General features: G+C 32.9%; 2 protein-coding genes and 1 long non-coding RNA gene across 3 annotated transcripts; 2 read left to right on the forward strand and 1 right to left on the reverse strand.

Annotated features, from left to right (window-relative positions):
- Positions 1–3,174: 3,174 nt before the first annotated feature.
- On the forward strand, positions 3,175–5,398 carry LOC111913929 (chaperone protein dnaJ 6). The gene is made up of 8 exons (XM_023909646.3): positions 3,175–3,482; positions 3,932–4,030; positions 4,126–4,227; positions 4,316–4,375; positions 4,466–4,572; positions 4,652–4,734; positions 4,830–4,920; positions 5,020–5,398. Exons 1-8 carry the CDS (start codon positions 3,369–3,371, stop codon positions 5,228–5,230), a joined length of 867 nt encoding a protein of 288 aa, XP_023765414.1. The 5' UTR covers positions 3,175–3,368; the 3' UTR covers positions 5,231–5,398.
- Positions 5,399–8,121: 2,723 nt separating this feature from the next.
- Positions 8,122–8,883, forward strand: LOC111913922 (uncharacterized). Its single transcript, XR_002857650.3, has 2 exons — positions 8,122–8,426; positions 8,560–8,883. It is a non-coding gene; the product is annotated as an uncharacterized LOC111913922 (long non-coding RNA).
- Positions 8,884–10,375: 1,492 nt separating this feature from the next.
- LOC111913930 (carboxyl-terminal-processing peptidase 3, chloroplastic) lies at positions 10,376–13,284 on the reverse strand. The gene is made up of 10 exons (XM_023909648.3): positions 12,738–13,284; positions 12,564–12,645; positions 12,360–12,490; positions 12,092–12,178; positions 11,847–12,014; positions 11,591–11,746; positions 11,415–11,501; positions 11,173–11,322; positions 10,920–11,027; positions 10,376–10,823 (listed from the first exon to the last, which is right to left on the reverse strand). Exons 1-10 carry the CDS (start codon positions 13,077–13,079, stop codon positions 10,566–10,568), a joined length of 1,569 nt encoding a protein of 522 aa, XP_023765416.1. The 5' UTR covers positions 13,080–13,284; the 3' UTR covers positions 10,376–10,565.
- Positions 13,285–14,106: the final 822 nt, after the last annotated feature.

Consider the following 14,106-nt stretch of genomic DNA (forward strand, 5'->3'; position numbering starts at 1 on the left):
CATATGAGTTTTTTGTTCTTTTTAAATGGATCTTAAAGCTTGAATACGATCTTGTAGCCATTAAATAGGAGGTTTCATGTCTCAACCACGTTGAATCGCAAAATAGTAAAACCCTATAATGATTAGGATTTTGTCGCGAGGACTAAGGCCACACGTCACAAACTTCTATTAATTTATTAATCACTATTAAATTGACAAACTGGATCCCCAATAAACTATCATGTCAATAATTACTTAAATCTGTCATTATGTGTCACCCAAAAGGACTCTGCTATCAATAGTAATATTACCAACTGTTATGAATGTGGACACTATTTTCAACAATTGAAATCATTATGGCTAATGTATTTTCTTCACAAGATTTAATATAGTTAGTATTGCTATTGAATTAAGTTTGTATTGGTATTAAATAGAGTTGATATTGTATTATAATAATTACTAATATCAAAAGTACAATGTTATTACCAAAACCAAAACAAGTAACACATAATACCACTGCTTAGACGAACCACATATGAAAATACCTTATTAATGATTGTCCCACGTAGGATGTATATGAACAAAACTTGAAGAAACCTATCATAAAGACTGAATATGTATAAAAACAATAAGAACTTATTTTGCAAAAAAAAAATAATATTAATAACTAGACGTAAACAAATTGATATTTTAATATGAAGTAGTCGGTCATAACAACTTAATGTATATAAAAACAATAAAATCAAAGGCATATTAAATAATAATAATAATAATAACTTAATACATACAAATAAAAATTATATCACCCTTTTAGTCGTTTTTCTTTGTCTTTTATATCATTAAGTATATAATTGTTACATTTAATAAAAATAATTAAACTTTTTTTTTCTGAACAACAAACTAATCTAGTTTTAAATTACCATTACCTATATCTCTAACGATACTTGAACCCATGACCCCTCAGTTGAAAGAGTCACTCATTGCTACTATTGCCAAACCATTTTAATTAAATTTTTAGGTGTTGTTTGTTTTTTTGAAGCAAAAACTTATGAAGTGTGCAAACCATCTTTACAACTCTATGCAGCAGAAGAGGTGGACCAAATGACTGAATATTGTAATAAGAAACATGTTTGTTTTTTAACATATGCATGCTGCTGTAAATATTAAAAAATTAAAATAAACCGATTTTAAGTATCGAAAATAGTTTTTTAATACCAAAAATTTAATAATGTATAACATTTCAACAAGATTTTATGATATTTCAGCAAGAAATTATCATTATTCTATATAAAAAAACGAAAAAAAATAATTCAGCAAGAATGAACAAAAAGAAAAAGGTGAAACAAAAATCCAGTAAGATTTCAGTAACATATAATCAAGATTCATCGAAAATCCAGTAAGAAAAAAAGAAGATATTAGAAGAGGCAATACAAGTGCTACCCAAAAAATAGAACACGCACATAAGTTTTTTACTTTAAAGACTTATAAAAAACAACAGTAGCGAGATGAAAAGTGTTGCATATGTGTTGCACCTCACACCAATAAAAAGTCTGAAGAAGTTTTTTACAATAAATAAATAAAATAAAATAAAATAAAATGACAAACAACACCTTATATTAGGGGTGTTCGCGGTTCGGTTTGAAACCATGAAACCGATCAAACCGGTCATCGGTTTGAATTTACGGTTTGTATTTTTCTTTACGGTTTGACTTGTGGTTTCGAACTTTTCAAACCGTATTGAAAGGTTTGGTTTACGATTTTCAAGATTTCAAACCGTATAAAAGCCGGACCGGCCGTTGAATTTGTATATATATATTAATTAATTTTTTTATATGTAATTGTATTTTATTGTATTATATATTAATTTTTATATACAAATAATAAACTTTAAAACCCACAATATTTAATTATTACAATCCAATTGTAGTTTCTTTTGTGATTTGGTAATTGGTAAATGAAAGCCCAAATCGATAGTCGACCTCCAAGCAATTGTGAATTCGTGATTCAATGATTCGTTTCAGCTTGCCCTAATCGGGTAATCACAATCCGCAAAGACGCAAAGGCTCTCTTTCTCTTGTTTTCTCTATCGTTTCCACTTGCCACACCACGCCATGTCGCCAAGTTACTGAGTCTAAGATTCTGAGACAGTGAGAGCTAAGATGTAAATCAGGTCCGACGACCAAAGGTATTAATTCCCCGACTATAGCTCGCCGCCTCCCCTGTAGCAGCTCCAATTTCAGCTCCGTTTGTAGGTCCGAGTGTCCGACTACACCTCTCGTTTCTCTATCGTTGCTCCTTCTTTGATAAGGTATGCTGATATGTTCTGAATCAACTGAACTGATTTGTTTACCATCCATCTACATCTGATTTTTATTCATTATTCTAATTCTAATTCTTTCTAAACTTGTTGCTACACTCAATCGATAATCTTATAATATTATGTGCAAGTTGGATTTCGATTTCCAATCACCTCTCGTATTATTGTGAGTTTGATTTTTTTTAATAGAAGCAAACATCGGACGAAACAAAAGTAGAAAAGAGTTGTTGACTTTTTATTTATTTCTAAACCTATTGCTAAGAATCATCACCTCTTAATATGATTTCGGTGAGTCCACAATTCTGAATTCTGATTGTCCTTTTTTTTCCAGGTCCTTACATGGATAAAAATAACATCAACATTCCAATTAGTGAACCTGTAAACATCATTGATGATGATGATGATATGGAAGAGATTGATATAGATGTTGTTGTTCATGTGGAGCAAAATGGAGGTGCTACTGATAATAACCAAGGAAGGGGACGAAAACAATATATTGTTTGGAAACACTTCAACAAACCAGATCCAGTTTCACCTAAAGGAGCATGCACCACATGTATTCAATGTAAGAAAAGCTATGTGTTTGGAAGAGAATTTTTGCTGTTCTGACAGCTTTAATATTGCATTATTTGATAGAATTTTAACTGTTTTAATAACTTTAACATTGCAATTTTTTTTACCGAACTAGTTTAACGGACTCGATTAAAGTGGACCTAAAAAGCCTACACCATGAAACTAAATCGGAGACAAACCGTTAGTATAACGGTTTGGTTTGGTTTTAAATTTTCATCGGTTCAACGCTGGCTATTGCTTGACAAAAACCGTTTGTAGCGGTTTGACTTTCATTCGACCTACAAAAGGACCGTAAAATAGACAAATAGCGATGGAGAAAGAGAACAGCGACCATGGCGGGAATTAGATTACGATGGCGGGAAAACCCTCCACGACCCATCTTAAAGTTTCTCTTTCGCAATTTCGTCATCCATTCCGCTGAACGCTCCGCTATATCTCGGTATATCATCTGATTGACTTCGATTGCGTAGTCTTATAGTATAACGTTCTCTCCCTTCAAATGGGCAAACGAAAGAAATCCGCGGTTCACGAAGAAAACATAGAAGAAGATGAACCAAATCAAGAGAATCTCGGTGAATCTTCATCCTCTTCGAATGATAAGAGCTTGTACGAGGTATCTTACCTGATCTTAGACTCGAATGCTTGAAAAAACTGCGTAACTGATTATATTTCGAGAAAGCCAAACTGTGACACTTTGCTCTTTGATTTAGGGCATTTTTCCAAATTTTCATTTCCTATCAGATTAGGGCTCTTATGAGATACACCCCGCGCATGAGATTTACCAAAAAGGATTTGTCGATTATTTGAACTTTATTGTTCTTGGCTAAACCCTAGTTTTCTTTAGATTCATATCCTTTTTTATTTACTCTTACTGTTCCGTTCGTTGCTAAATCCTTTTGAATGAAGTACTGTACTACACCAATTTCAATCGATGGGCTAACCCTAAAAGGGAATTGCTGCTTGTTATGAGAATCCCAATTCATAGTAGATGATTACACCTAGGGTTGAAGATCCTCATAACCATCTAGCTAAGCAAACTTTATAAAACTATGTGCCGTGTAGATTCTTGGGGTGGAAAGGACAGCATCCCAACAGGAAATAAAGAAGGCATATCATAAGCTGGCATTACGTCTACACCCTGACAAGAATCCTAATGACGAGGTAAAAAAATCAATCTTTTTGTTTTACCATTTAATCCTCTAATAAACTCTTGTGTTTTCATAACATGTTCTTAATCTCCTCCCATTCTTATGCAGGATGCCAAAGAGAAATTTCAACAACTGCAGAAAGTTATATCAATACTTGGTGATGAAGAAAAACGAGCACTTTATGATCAAACTGGATGTGTTGATGATGCCGTAAGTTCTTAACAAATTTTAACTGAAACTAATGTTATATCACATTTTTTGAGTTGCACTCATGGTTTTGTTTTTTCTCACTAAACAGGAACTTGCTGGTGATGTGGTTCAAAACTTGAAGGACTTCTTCCGATCTATGTACAAAAAGGTTTTCTTCATTAAACTTTAGAATATATGCACAAATTAAAATCCTTACTGTATTTTAGGTAATAAAGTGGAAAATACAAATGCTTTGTAGGTTACAGAAGCTGATATTGAAGAGTTTGAATCGAATTACAGAGGATCTGATTCTGAGAAAAATGATTTGATTGATCTTTACAAGAAGTACAAAGGTCATATGAACAGGTATAAACTTTTTTTTAATCATATACTCTACATTTCTTTATGAGATTAATTTTCTGAAAACCTCTTTAATCTGTCACAGGCTATTTTGCTCCATGCTATGCTCAGATCCTAAACTTGATTCACATCGATTCAAAGATATATTAGACGAAGCAATTTCCTCTGGTAAGATTTATAATTCTTTTATTTACTTTTTGTTCATTAATGGAAAAAAAAAAAAACCCATTTTTGTTATAACAAGACTTGATGTTGACTTGCAGGAGACCTGAAGTTGACCAAAGCTTACCAGAAATGGGCTAAGCAAGTCTCTGAAACAAAACCACCTACAGATCCATTGAGGCGAAGGGGGAAGTGAGTCATTTGTTTCTGTAATTTTTAATATAATATTTTTTTTTTGGGATTATGTTTTTGATAAATGAAAGTGATATGATGATGTTTGACTATTGACAGGTCAAAGAAAGAATCGGATGATTTGTATGCTATAATTTCACAGAGACAAAGTGAGAGAAAAGGGCGTTTGGATGCTATGTTTTCGTCTCTGGTTGGTAAGTATGGTGGAGGGGGAGAGTCTTCAGAGCCTACTGAAGAAGAGTTTGAAGCTGCAAGGGTAAAACTGGAAAAACGCAAGGGTTCTAAGAAATCTAAGAAATCGAATAAGTAGATGTGATCTAATTTAGAGTTTAGTACACAACTCTTATATTATCTTGTCAAACAAACTTTCTGTGTCTCTTGTTTGGTTCTGTTTGTTCATCCTTTTTTATATTGCTATGGATAATCTTTATTAGGTGTTATAAATTACAAAACAAACTACTTTCATTTTGTTCTTTAATGCTGGTAAGAAGACTATGCATTAGATTAAAAGTATATAAACAAACTTAATTTAGCACCTTGCACAACATACTTTCGTTTTCAATATGTTTCTCCTAAATTTAAGATGCTTTAGAAAAAGAGATAATCAAAATATGCATGTATTTGGATATTCACAAAAATAACAACATAATCGGTTTTTGGGTATATGCATCAATAACCATCATTTCTATTGTAATATATTTTCCCATGATTATTCTCCTCTCTTTAATCAACTATAAGTAAGAATATTGCAATGAGGATTGGGCCAAAGCCGTGGGCCCACATGTAACAAAATAATTACATGAATAAAGTATATAATAATAATAATACTGATATGAACTATTTTGAATTTCAATAATATACGATATGTATTTTTTTCTTTGGTTGCGCCAATTATTTTTAGAAATGCGCTAATTCTAAAATTTAAAATGTCTAATACAATTGAACTTTTACAAAGTGTCATCCATGATATCGTATGTCCATACTAGTCTTACTGCATATAGTAATCGATGATAAATAAAACCAAACATTATGACAGAATGAAAAAATCATGTGCAATTGTCATGAAAATTAAAATTAAGTATCCTTTCATAGAATGTGATTCCTTTCTTCTAGATTTTCATTTCATGAGGAATGCTATTTATTTTTGTTTATGGAATATATGTAATAACTATAAATTACCTTTATTTATTTATTCAATAATTTTAATTTTTAGAAATTTTAAAATTTCATGTAAATAAAAAATAAAATAAAAATATATAGTATCATAATTATATTTTTTGATTTTAGGGTATCTTTTTCTTTTTGTTTTGTAAGTTTTCTTTGATTTTCCATAACTTTTTCTAAAAAAAAACATACTAAACTTAAATTTTGGATTTTGGACAGGAAAAAGGAAAAAAAAGGTATTCCTAAATTTCAAATATATGTTTATAATCTGGTGAACAAAATCAAAATTTTGAGAAAATATATTTTGACTGAAATATTGAAATCTAACAAAAGAAAAATTATAACAAATAGGAAGATTCTAAATGATTTTCTTTTTGTTATCTATCTCCTAAATTTATAAAGAAGGAAAATAGTTACATTAAGATATTAAATGGAAAGAATATAGTAATTATAAATTGGGTTAATGTCAATAGGAGTGTTCGTTTGGACGGATCGGTTTGATCGATTCAATCAAGTAAATCCAAATTGATTTCGGTTTTCAAAACATGTATCCAAATTGTCCAAACTAAATTCAAATCCGATCCAATTACAATTCGGATGGATCGGTTTTTATAATTCGATTTTCAAAATCGAAACATTTTAAAACGACATATAATTATAATATTACCCAACTTTACACAAGAAGCAAAAACAAATAATTTAGTTGTGATTTGAAATTTATAAACAACTAATAAAAAGATATTATAGTTAAATCTTTTATAGATACAAAAGTTTTGAGAGAAATTGCATATTAATATTTTTTTATCGGGTGAAACATTTTGAATCTATTTGAAAAAATAAATTACGAAATTAATAAATAACTATATATATATATATATATATATATATATATATATATATATATATTATAAATAGATAAATAATAAATCTTTATTCGGTTTTTTTGGACTATTCGGTTCTTATTTTATAAACCAAAACCAATCTGAAATCCAAAATAATAATTCGGTTTTGTTGAAAACCAATCCAAAAATCCGAATATCCGAACCAAATAGTCCAATCCAAATTGTCCAATTGGATAATTCGGTTTTATCCGAATAGTGAACAACCCTAAATGTCACTCCAACCCTACCAACTATCAGGTTCTGTTTTAAATGGTCCTTCATTTTTTTTGGTTGTCTTTTAGGGGCATAAAGTCCATTTTTACTTGTTAAAAAAGAACCTTAACCTGTAATTACCAGTTTCCTTATTAACATGGCCTTTTCACTTAAAATCGAAATTAAACTAAAATCCTCCTCACATCTTTATCCATCGTCTTATTCTTCCACAAAGCTTTGATATTGCTCCCATTCAAAAAACCAGCCACCATTCTTCCTCTAACAACATAAGTCCATCATAATCGACCCAAGAATGCCATCTAATCTATGTACATCAATATTTCTACCGCTAAACATAGCGGGAACAACGATATCATGACTTCCGACTATAATCAGCAATCTCGAATATCTGTGCTGCAAAGAGATGGTTTTGAGATCTGTTTGTCAAAAACAAGAACCATAGTAAATCTGAACCAAATCAGACTTTCTAAGTTTTTATTGCTGGTAGCTGTTTTTGAAACTTAAGAAACAGATGCAAGAATGAAAACAACAAAACTCAAAGATCTGTGTCAGTTGACCGGACCTCCCATTCATTTTCATCTTTGGCGTGGGGACTGAGCTCGCATTCATGGAAGTCCCCTCTGGTGTTCTTTTCCTAGGCACATTTTGTTTCATTTTTTTTCCCCGATTTTGTTCCAAATCTAGGTGTGATTTGCTTCTTTTGATCTTGGAAAAAAGATAATGGCAGATAGCGGAAGATGTGGGTGGTGTACAACATAAGATGTTGGTGGTGGACGATGGTGGTTTATGGATTTGAATCTAAACCCCAAAAATGGAGTTTCAAACTAAAGATGTTGGTGATGGGTTGAAATCAAACATTTATTCATATTGTTCATAAAACATTAAAAAAATCTATTTAATTTTTTAATCTAGAAAACAAAAATACGATATAAGTTATTGAAGGGTTTATGCTATGATGATGTTATTGTGATCAATGAGAGAGAGAGAGAGAGAGTTAAAATCATTGCAACACATGTGGACCAATTTCAAATGATGTGGCAGAAATCATTTTGACTAGACAATAGAATACTTCACCAGGGTTATGATTGAGCATACTTGAGCTCCACTGTCGTAACGTGCAAACTGCAAAGAAGCCTGAAAGATGAGTTCCACCGCCCCTTCCGACCTCCGCTGTCACCAACTCATTGCCGTTGTGCTGTCACCTTCATTCACACTCTAATTATTATTGTAATCTTCTCATGTATAAATAACCACTCAGTTTTCCTCATCATCATCACTTAAATTCAATTGTAAATTTGTAATTTGTAATCGCTACAGAAAATTAACTTTTTGTTGTAATTTAATCATTCGAATGGCGCAGGTTGGCCCTACCACTTCCACTGCCGTCAAGGTCTTCCTAGTCGCCTTCTTCATCGCAGCTCTGTCCTCGTCCGTTTCAGCGCAGGACGTTGCAATGTCGCCGGCTCCATCTCCCGCTGCAGGCGCCGCCTCCTCGCTACCGATCCCCGTCATCCTGGCTGGATTCGCTTTCATCCTCTCCGCCCTAACACAGTTAAGGAACTGAGATCTGATCCTCTTCGTTTCTTTTATGTATGTGCGATTTCAGAGCATGAATTATGAATTTATGATTATTTTGTATTCTTTGTTCATCATCTATATATCAAAGGCAAATCTGATTCTTCAATCGTTCCATCCTCAGAGAAGCACTTTTTTTTTTTTTTTTGTTTGATTTCATTATCATGCATCGTTTACGAAGAAACTGAAACAGCACAAATAAAACAAAACCTAAACACTGGTTCTTGAAAGAATACATAAAACTGGAGATGCTCTATCATCTAGTTATACCAGGAGTTGCTCTCCAGTTATTCTTCAAATTAATGTTATAACCCGAAGAAACATATTTAATAAATAATACTATGACAAGTTAACAAAAATATTCACTCTTATGGTCCTGGATTGGGAGGTAACTTAGATGCATGGGGTGCTTGTCATGTTTGTGTGTGATTGTCTCCGGTGATAACAAAGCACATTCAGGATGTATATAAATATTACATACTTTGCAACTGAATGAAGGCTGATGTGTTAAAGAATAAGATTCATTATCAGGATAACGATGACAAGGACCCCAAGTAAATTTTTTGAGACACATATGACAAGGTACATCAATAAAACGTGTCGAAGCTATTGAAAGAATGTGATCCGGGTGAGCTTTATGTGTGATTTCTTTGGGTATAAACCCACAGGTAACATCAACATAGTATCCACATTTGACACAACAATAGGCAAATCCATTGCAAGGTAAACGACAAACAATAGAATACACCAAAAAAGCAAATCCACATTTGGGTATAATACATACATTTATCGCATTTGTAAATCCAATGATTTGGATTACTAAAAGAACGACTGCATATCTACATTAGTTAGACCCCCTCTGTTATTTAAAACAAAAAAAAAGAATATATCTAAATTTGTTTTATTGTTTATCCCTTGATTTTCTATTACACTTCCTATTCCAAAGAAGCAATCAATAAAGGTTGTTAAAAGTGGTTCTCATGGTAATTTAAATTTCTTTAAGTAACTTAACAACCAGATTTTCCTATGTGTAAACATTTTATATCATGAAATTACAACGATTTATTTTAAATTTCAAGAATGTTATAGAAGTCGGTTAATTAAAAACAAACATATTGTAGAGTGCATGTTCTTTCTTCATCATTCTAGATTCCTAAAGCTTTGTACTATTTTTAGTTTAATACGAAAAGAATGAACACAACCGAAACAAAGTATGTAAATATTACTTGGACCTTAATACAAATGAAATCAATTTTAGTAAGGATTAAGGAAAGTATAGGATGCTGGTGTGCATTCATATAAACTTCTCATTTCGCAAAGAATAAAGATCACAAGTATCTAACAAGTAATGTTTGTAACAAATAGTTTTTTTCATTAATCTGACAAATAAAAATAAACTTGGATATTCCCTCATTTTTTAGATCAAATTGATGTGGTAATGATTTGTTTTATCTTGGAATTGGTTGCTTGAAACATAAGATTGCCTCAGATTCAGCTCATATCCAGTTTCATTTTGCAATCGGGGTTCAGATCCAAAAACAACATTGCAAATGCTCACTCACCTAATAGACAACGTGTTACTCCTCTCTTGAACGAACCAATACAGAAAACTAAAGATTTTCATTTCATTTTCCTTTCTTTAATCGATTCATCAATACACTCTGATTGCAACAACTATATATTATTATATATATACACACCAATATATATATGTACAATGATTCACTAAGATTCTATGGTCTTAAATTGAGCATGAGATAGATACATACATAGAGTCAAAACTAGAATATTCTAGGAAGCAGAGCCTTTAGATTCTTGATTATCCAACTCATGTTCTGCTACCAAAATACAAGAATCCCCTTCCAAAGATGATGAAGCTACACCCTTCTTCCTCATGAATGTTGCTGATTCTTTTGATGAATTCAGCATCTCTGTTGTACACTGGACATCGGGTGCTATGCCAACTTGATCAATGGCATGAAGTGCTGGTGATAAGTACTTTGCAACCGTGATAAAAAGAGCCGATCCATCATGTAATTCAGTCACACTCTTCAATTATGCATAATATCATTCAGAACAAGTTAATACATCATGCTGAAGAAATTAATCATAGAGTTTTATATTCTAAAGATTCAAAAAAGTTACCTGAATCTTTCCTTTCCCAAATGTCCTGTTGCCAATTAGCTTCGCCCTGCCATTGTCATGGAGTGCACCTGCCAAGATTTCGCTTGCACTTGCACTCCCTTCATTAACCTGTACATTATAGAATTGTAGAAATTTTTAATATATATATATATATATATATATATATATATATATATATATATATATATATATATATATATATATATATATATATATCAAAAGATTGTAAAAAAAAAAAAAAAAAAAAACTTACAAGTACAACTAGAGGATCACGAGTAAGAGCATGGCCATTGATCATGTTAATAGGAAGCATGTTCCCATCTCGATCTATTGTGTTCACTAGAGTCTCATCTCCATCCAGCCATATTTGGGCAACATCAAGTCCAGCCTTCACCAAACCACCCTACAACATAACATATATATGTAGAAAAATACTAAATAGTCAAACAAAAGTTTACTAGAGATTTAAAAAAAAAAAAAGACAACTTTACGTACTGGATTGTTCCGGAGATCCAAAATGTAAGATTCAACACCCTGATTTTCCAATTCACGAATGGCGTGTTTCATATCTGTAGCAGCAGTCTGTTTACAAAAACTTGTTGTTAGATAGATGACTTTAAGATATGAAGTTATAAAGTAAGACTACTAAGATATGGAGAATTAATAAGCACCTGGGAGAAGGCTAATAACTTTACATATCCGGTTTTGGATACATGACCATTTGGTGTTCTATGAGGAATAATGGCACTTGATATAGGAGAAAGTCTGATGAATTCCCGGGGTAGTTTCACCTCTCTAAAACTAGAGTCAATGGCCAACTTTTTTCCCTGTAGATCAAACATGCACAAATTTCTATAAAATCCTTTGGAAAGGAATCAACCATTCCATTCCATTCCTTCCTACGAAATCTAAATTTTAGAAACTTACATTGTGCACTTTGACTGTAACGCTTGTCCCAACATGACCTCTGAGCTTTTGTGCAGCAGCTTCACCACTAATCCCTTTAACCCTCTCCCCATTTATTTCAATCAACTCATCTCCTACATGTATTCCAGCTCTAGCAGCTGGGCTACCCTCAACACAGGACAATACAACCTGAAACAAAAAAAAAAATTAAAAATAAATAAGAATCCATAAGTGAGGTCTCAGGTTCAAGTCTCGGCATCACCAACCAGATGACCAGTTTCTGGTTCAGTATTCACAAATAGTCCAACTCCTTGCACGTTTCCATCACTTCCAATTCGAAAACTTTGGTATTCCTGTACAAATCATTGCCGAAAAGAAAATAGTGTAAGTTTCCCCTTTTGGCACTAGAAGTAAGAATAAGTTACAAAAATGGTCCCTGTTGTTTCTGACTTTTACCATGTTTACTCCAAAACTGAAAACTCTTTCAGAAAACACGGGGACGATTTTTGTAAAAATAATGGAAAAAATTTGCACCTTTGGACTGATAATGCGAGTGAAGGGATCTCCAAGAGTAGAAAGCATTCCTTTAATCTTGCTGTATGCTGCATCAGCTGTTCTAAGTGGAAGCATTTCCACCATTGTTTGTTGGAACTTGGAGTCCCAGTCTACAGAAAACAATTAAACTTACGTTAAAACTATTGATACCAAACGACATAAAACAACAGGAATGAATCGTACCTTGATGATTAAAGGTTGGATCAACAAAAGTCTCTCTGATCAAACCCCAAGTCTCTACAAGAGTTCGCTGCACAGCATTCACCTGTTACAAAATCCATATAAGCAATAGATCGAACACCTTATCTGCACAACCCAAACAAACTACTAAAAAAGATGATCGAACTGAACACCTACCTCATGAGTACGAGAAGCTGGGAATGCTATTGTCAAGGACTCGGCAAGAGCTGGCGAATCTAAACAAACAGAGACTGCAGCAGCGAGCCCGATCAAACCTTTAGCGATTGAATCAACCAATTTCTTATTGGATTCAACTGATTCGTTCGAATTTGCCTTGGGTAAAGCTTGAGGTGGCGTTGGTACTTTACACTTGCTATGGTAACCATTGAAATTTGAAGAAGAGAATCGGTACTTATAGGGCAAAGTTGAAGAAGTTGGTGTTTGAGGGGTTTTGGTGTAAATTGATGAAATGGGTGAAGAATTACTAAGATCGAGATTAGGCCGGCGTAGAGCATCCATGGTAGATACTCTAACTGGGGGATTTAGGGGGTTTGTAGATTGTAATCGAAGGGATTTATGGGGAACGAATGAACAAGTGTAAAATGGTTGGATTATTTGTGAATCTAATTCTAAAAGTTTGAATTTGAAAGATCCCTGAAACGAGATGAATCTTTGTTGTTTGTGGTGTAAGAGTTTGTAGCGTGGGCGTAAGTAAGAGTTCGAGTGGAAGTATCTTAAGAACCTCATGTGTTCCGCCACGTGCATCTCCACTCGTGGCTTTGAAACGAAGTGTCCAATAACGAAAGTTTTGGAATTTAGAGGGAGACAAAATAAAATTTGCCTCTCTTTTGGTTTGTTTTCTATATTTTATATTTTGAATTGACGGTTGTAGATTTAACTTTTAAGAATTGTTTTTGTTAGAAAATAGTAGAGTAAATTACATGAATGGTCCCTATGGTTTGGAGTAATTTGCGTGTTTTGTCCCTAATTTATTTTTTTTAACTTGGAAGGTCTCTGGTGTTTGTTTTTGTTACACGTTTGATCCCTACTGTTTGTTTTTGTTGCACGCTTGGTCCCTGTTTGTTTTTGTTGCACGCTTGGTCCCTGTTTGTTTTTGTTGCACGCTTGGTCCCTGTTTTATCTAAAAAGATTATTATTTAAATAGGGAAAAATGGTGGGGTAGGTAAGGTAAGGTTAGTGTGAGTGGGGTTGGAGTGTGTTTATTTAAATAAATTAAAAAATCAAGGGGAAAATAGTCTTTTTAGGTAAGACAGGGACCAAACGCGTAACAAAAACAAACAGTAGGGACCTTCCGAGGTAAAAAAATAAGTTAGGGACCAAACACGCAAATTACCCTAAACCATAGGGGCCATTCGTGTAATTTACTCAAAATAGTAATAAACTAAAAAGGTTAACCCTGCTACGCGGGGCCAGAAACTTTCAATGTTGTTTCCGAATCGATAAATATGACAGACGTAGAAAGTGTAATGATGAAAAGCCCGGGAGTTGCCCCAGACCATTTTTTTCATGTTTTTATGAAAAAATG

The sequence above is a fragment of the Lactuca sativa genome, chromosome 8, assembly GCF_002870075.4.
Source record: "Lactuca sativa cultivar Salinas chromosome 8, Lsat_Salinas_v11, whole genome shotgun sequence".
NCBI classification, from domain to species: Eukaryota; Viridiplantae; Streptophyta; class Magnoliopsida; order Asterales; family Asteraceae; genus Lactuca; species Lactuca sativa.

Coding starts and splice junctions, on each gene's coding strand:
- LOC111913929 (XM_023909646.3), top strand. CDS start 3,369: ATGGGCAAACGAAAGAAATCCGCGGTTCACGAAGAAAACATAGAAGAA. Junction 3,483..3,931: donor ATGATAAGAGCTTGTACGAG/GTATCTTACCTG, acceptor TGTGCCGTGTAG/ATTCTTGGGGTGGAAAGGAC. Junction 4,735..4,829: donor AGACGAAGCAATTTCCTCTG/GTAAGATTTATA, acceptor GTTGACTTGCAG/GAGACCTGAAGTTGACCAAA.
- LOC111913930 (XM_023909648.3), bottom strand. CDS start 13,079: ATGGATGCTCTACGCCGGCCTAATCTCGATCTTAGTAATTCTTCACCC. Junction 11,502..11,590: donor AGTTATTAGCCTTCTCCCAG/GTGCTTATTAAT, acceptor TTTTGTAAACAG/ACTGCTGCTACAGATATGAA. Junction 11,323..11,414: donor TGGATCTCCGGAACAATCCA/GTACGTAAAGTT, acceptor GTTATGTTGTAG/GGTGGTTTGGTGAAGGCTGG.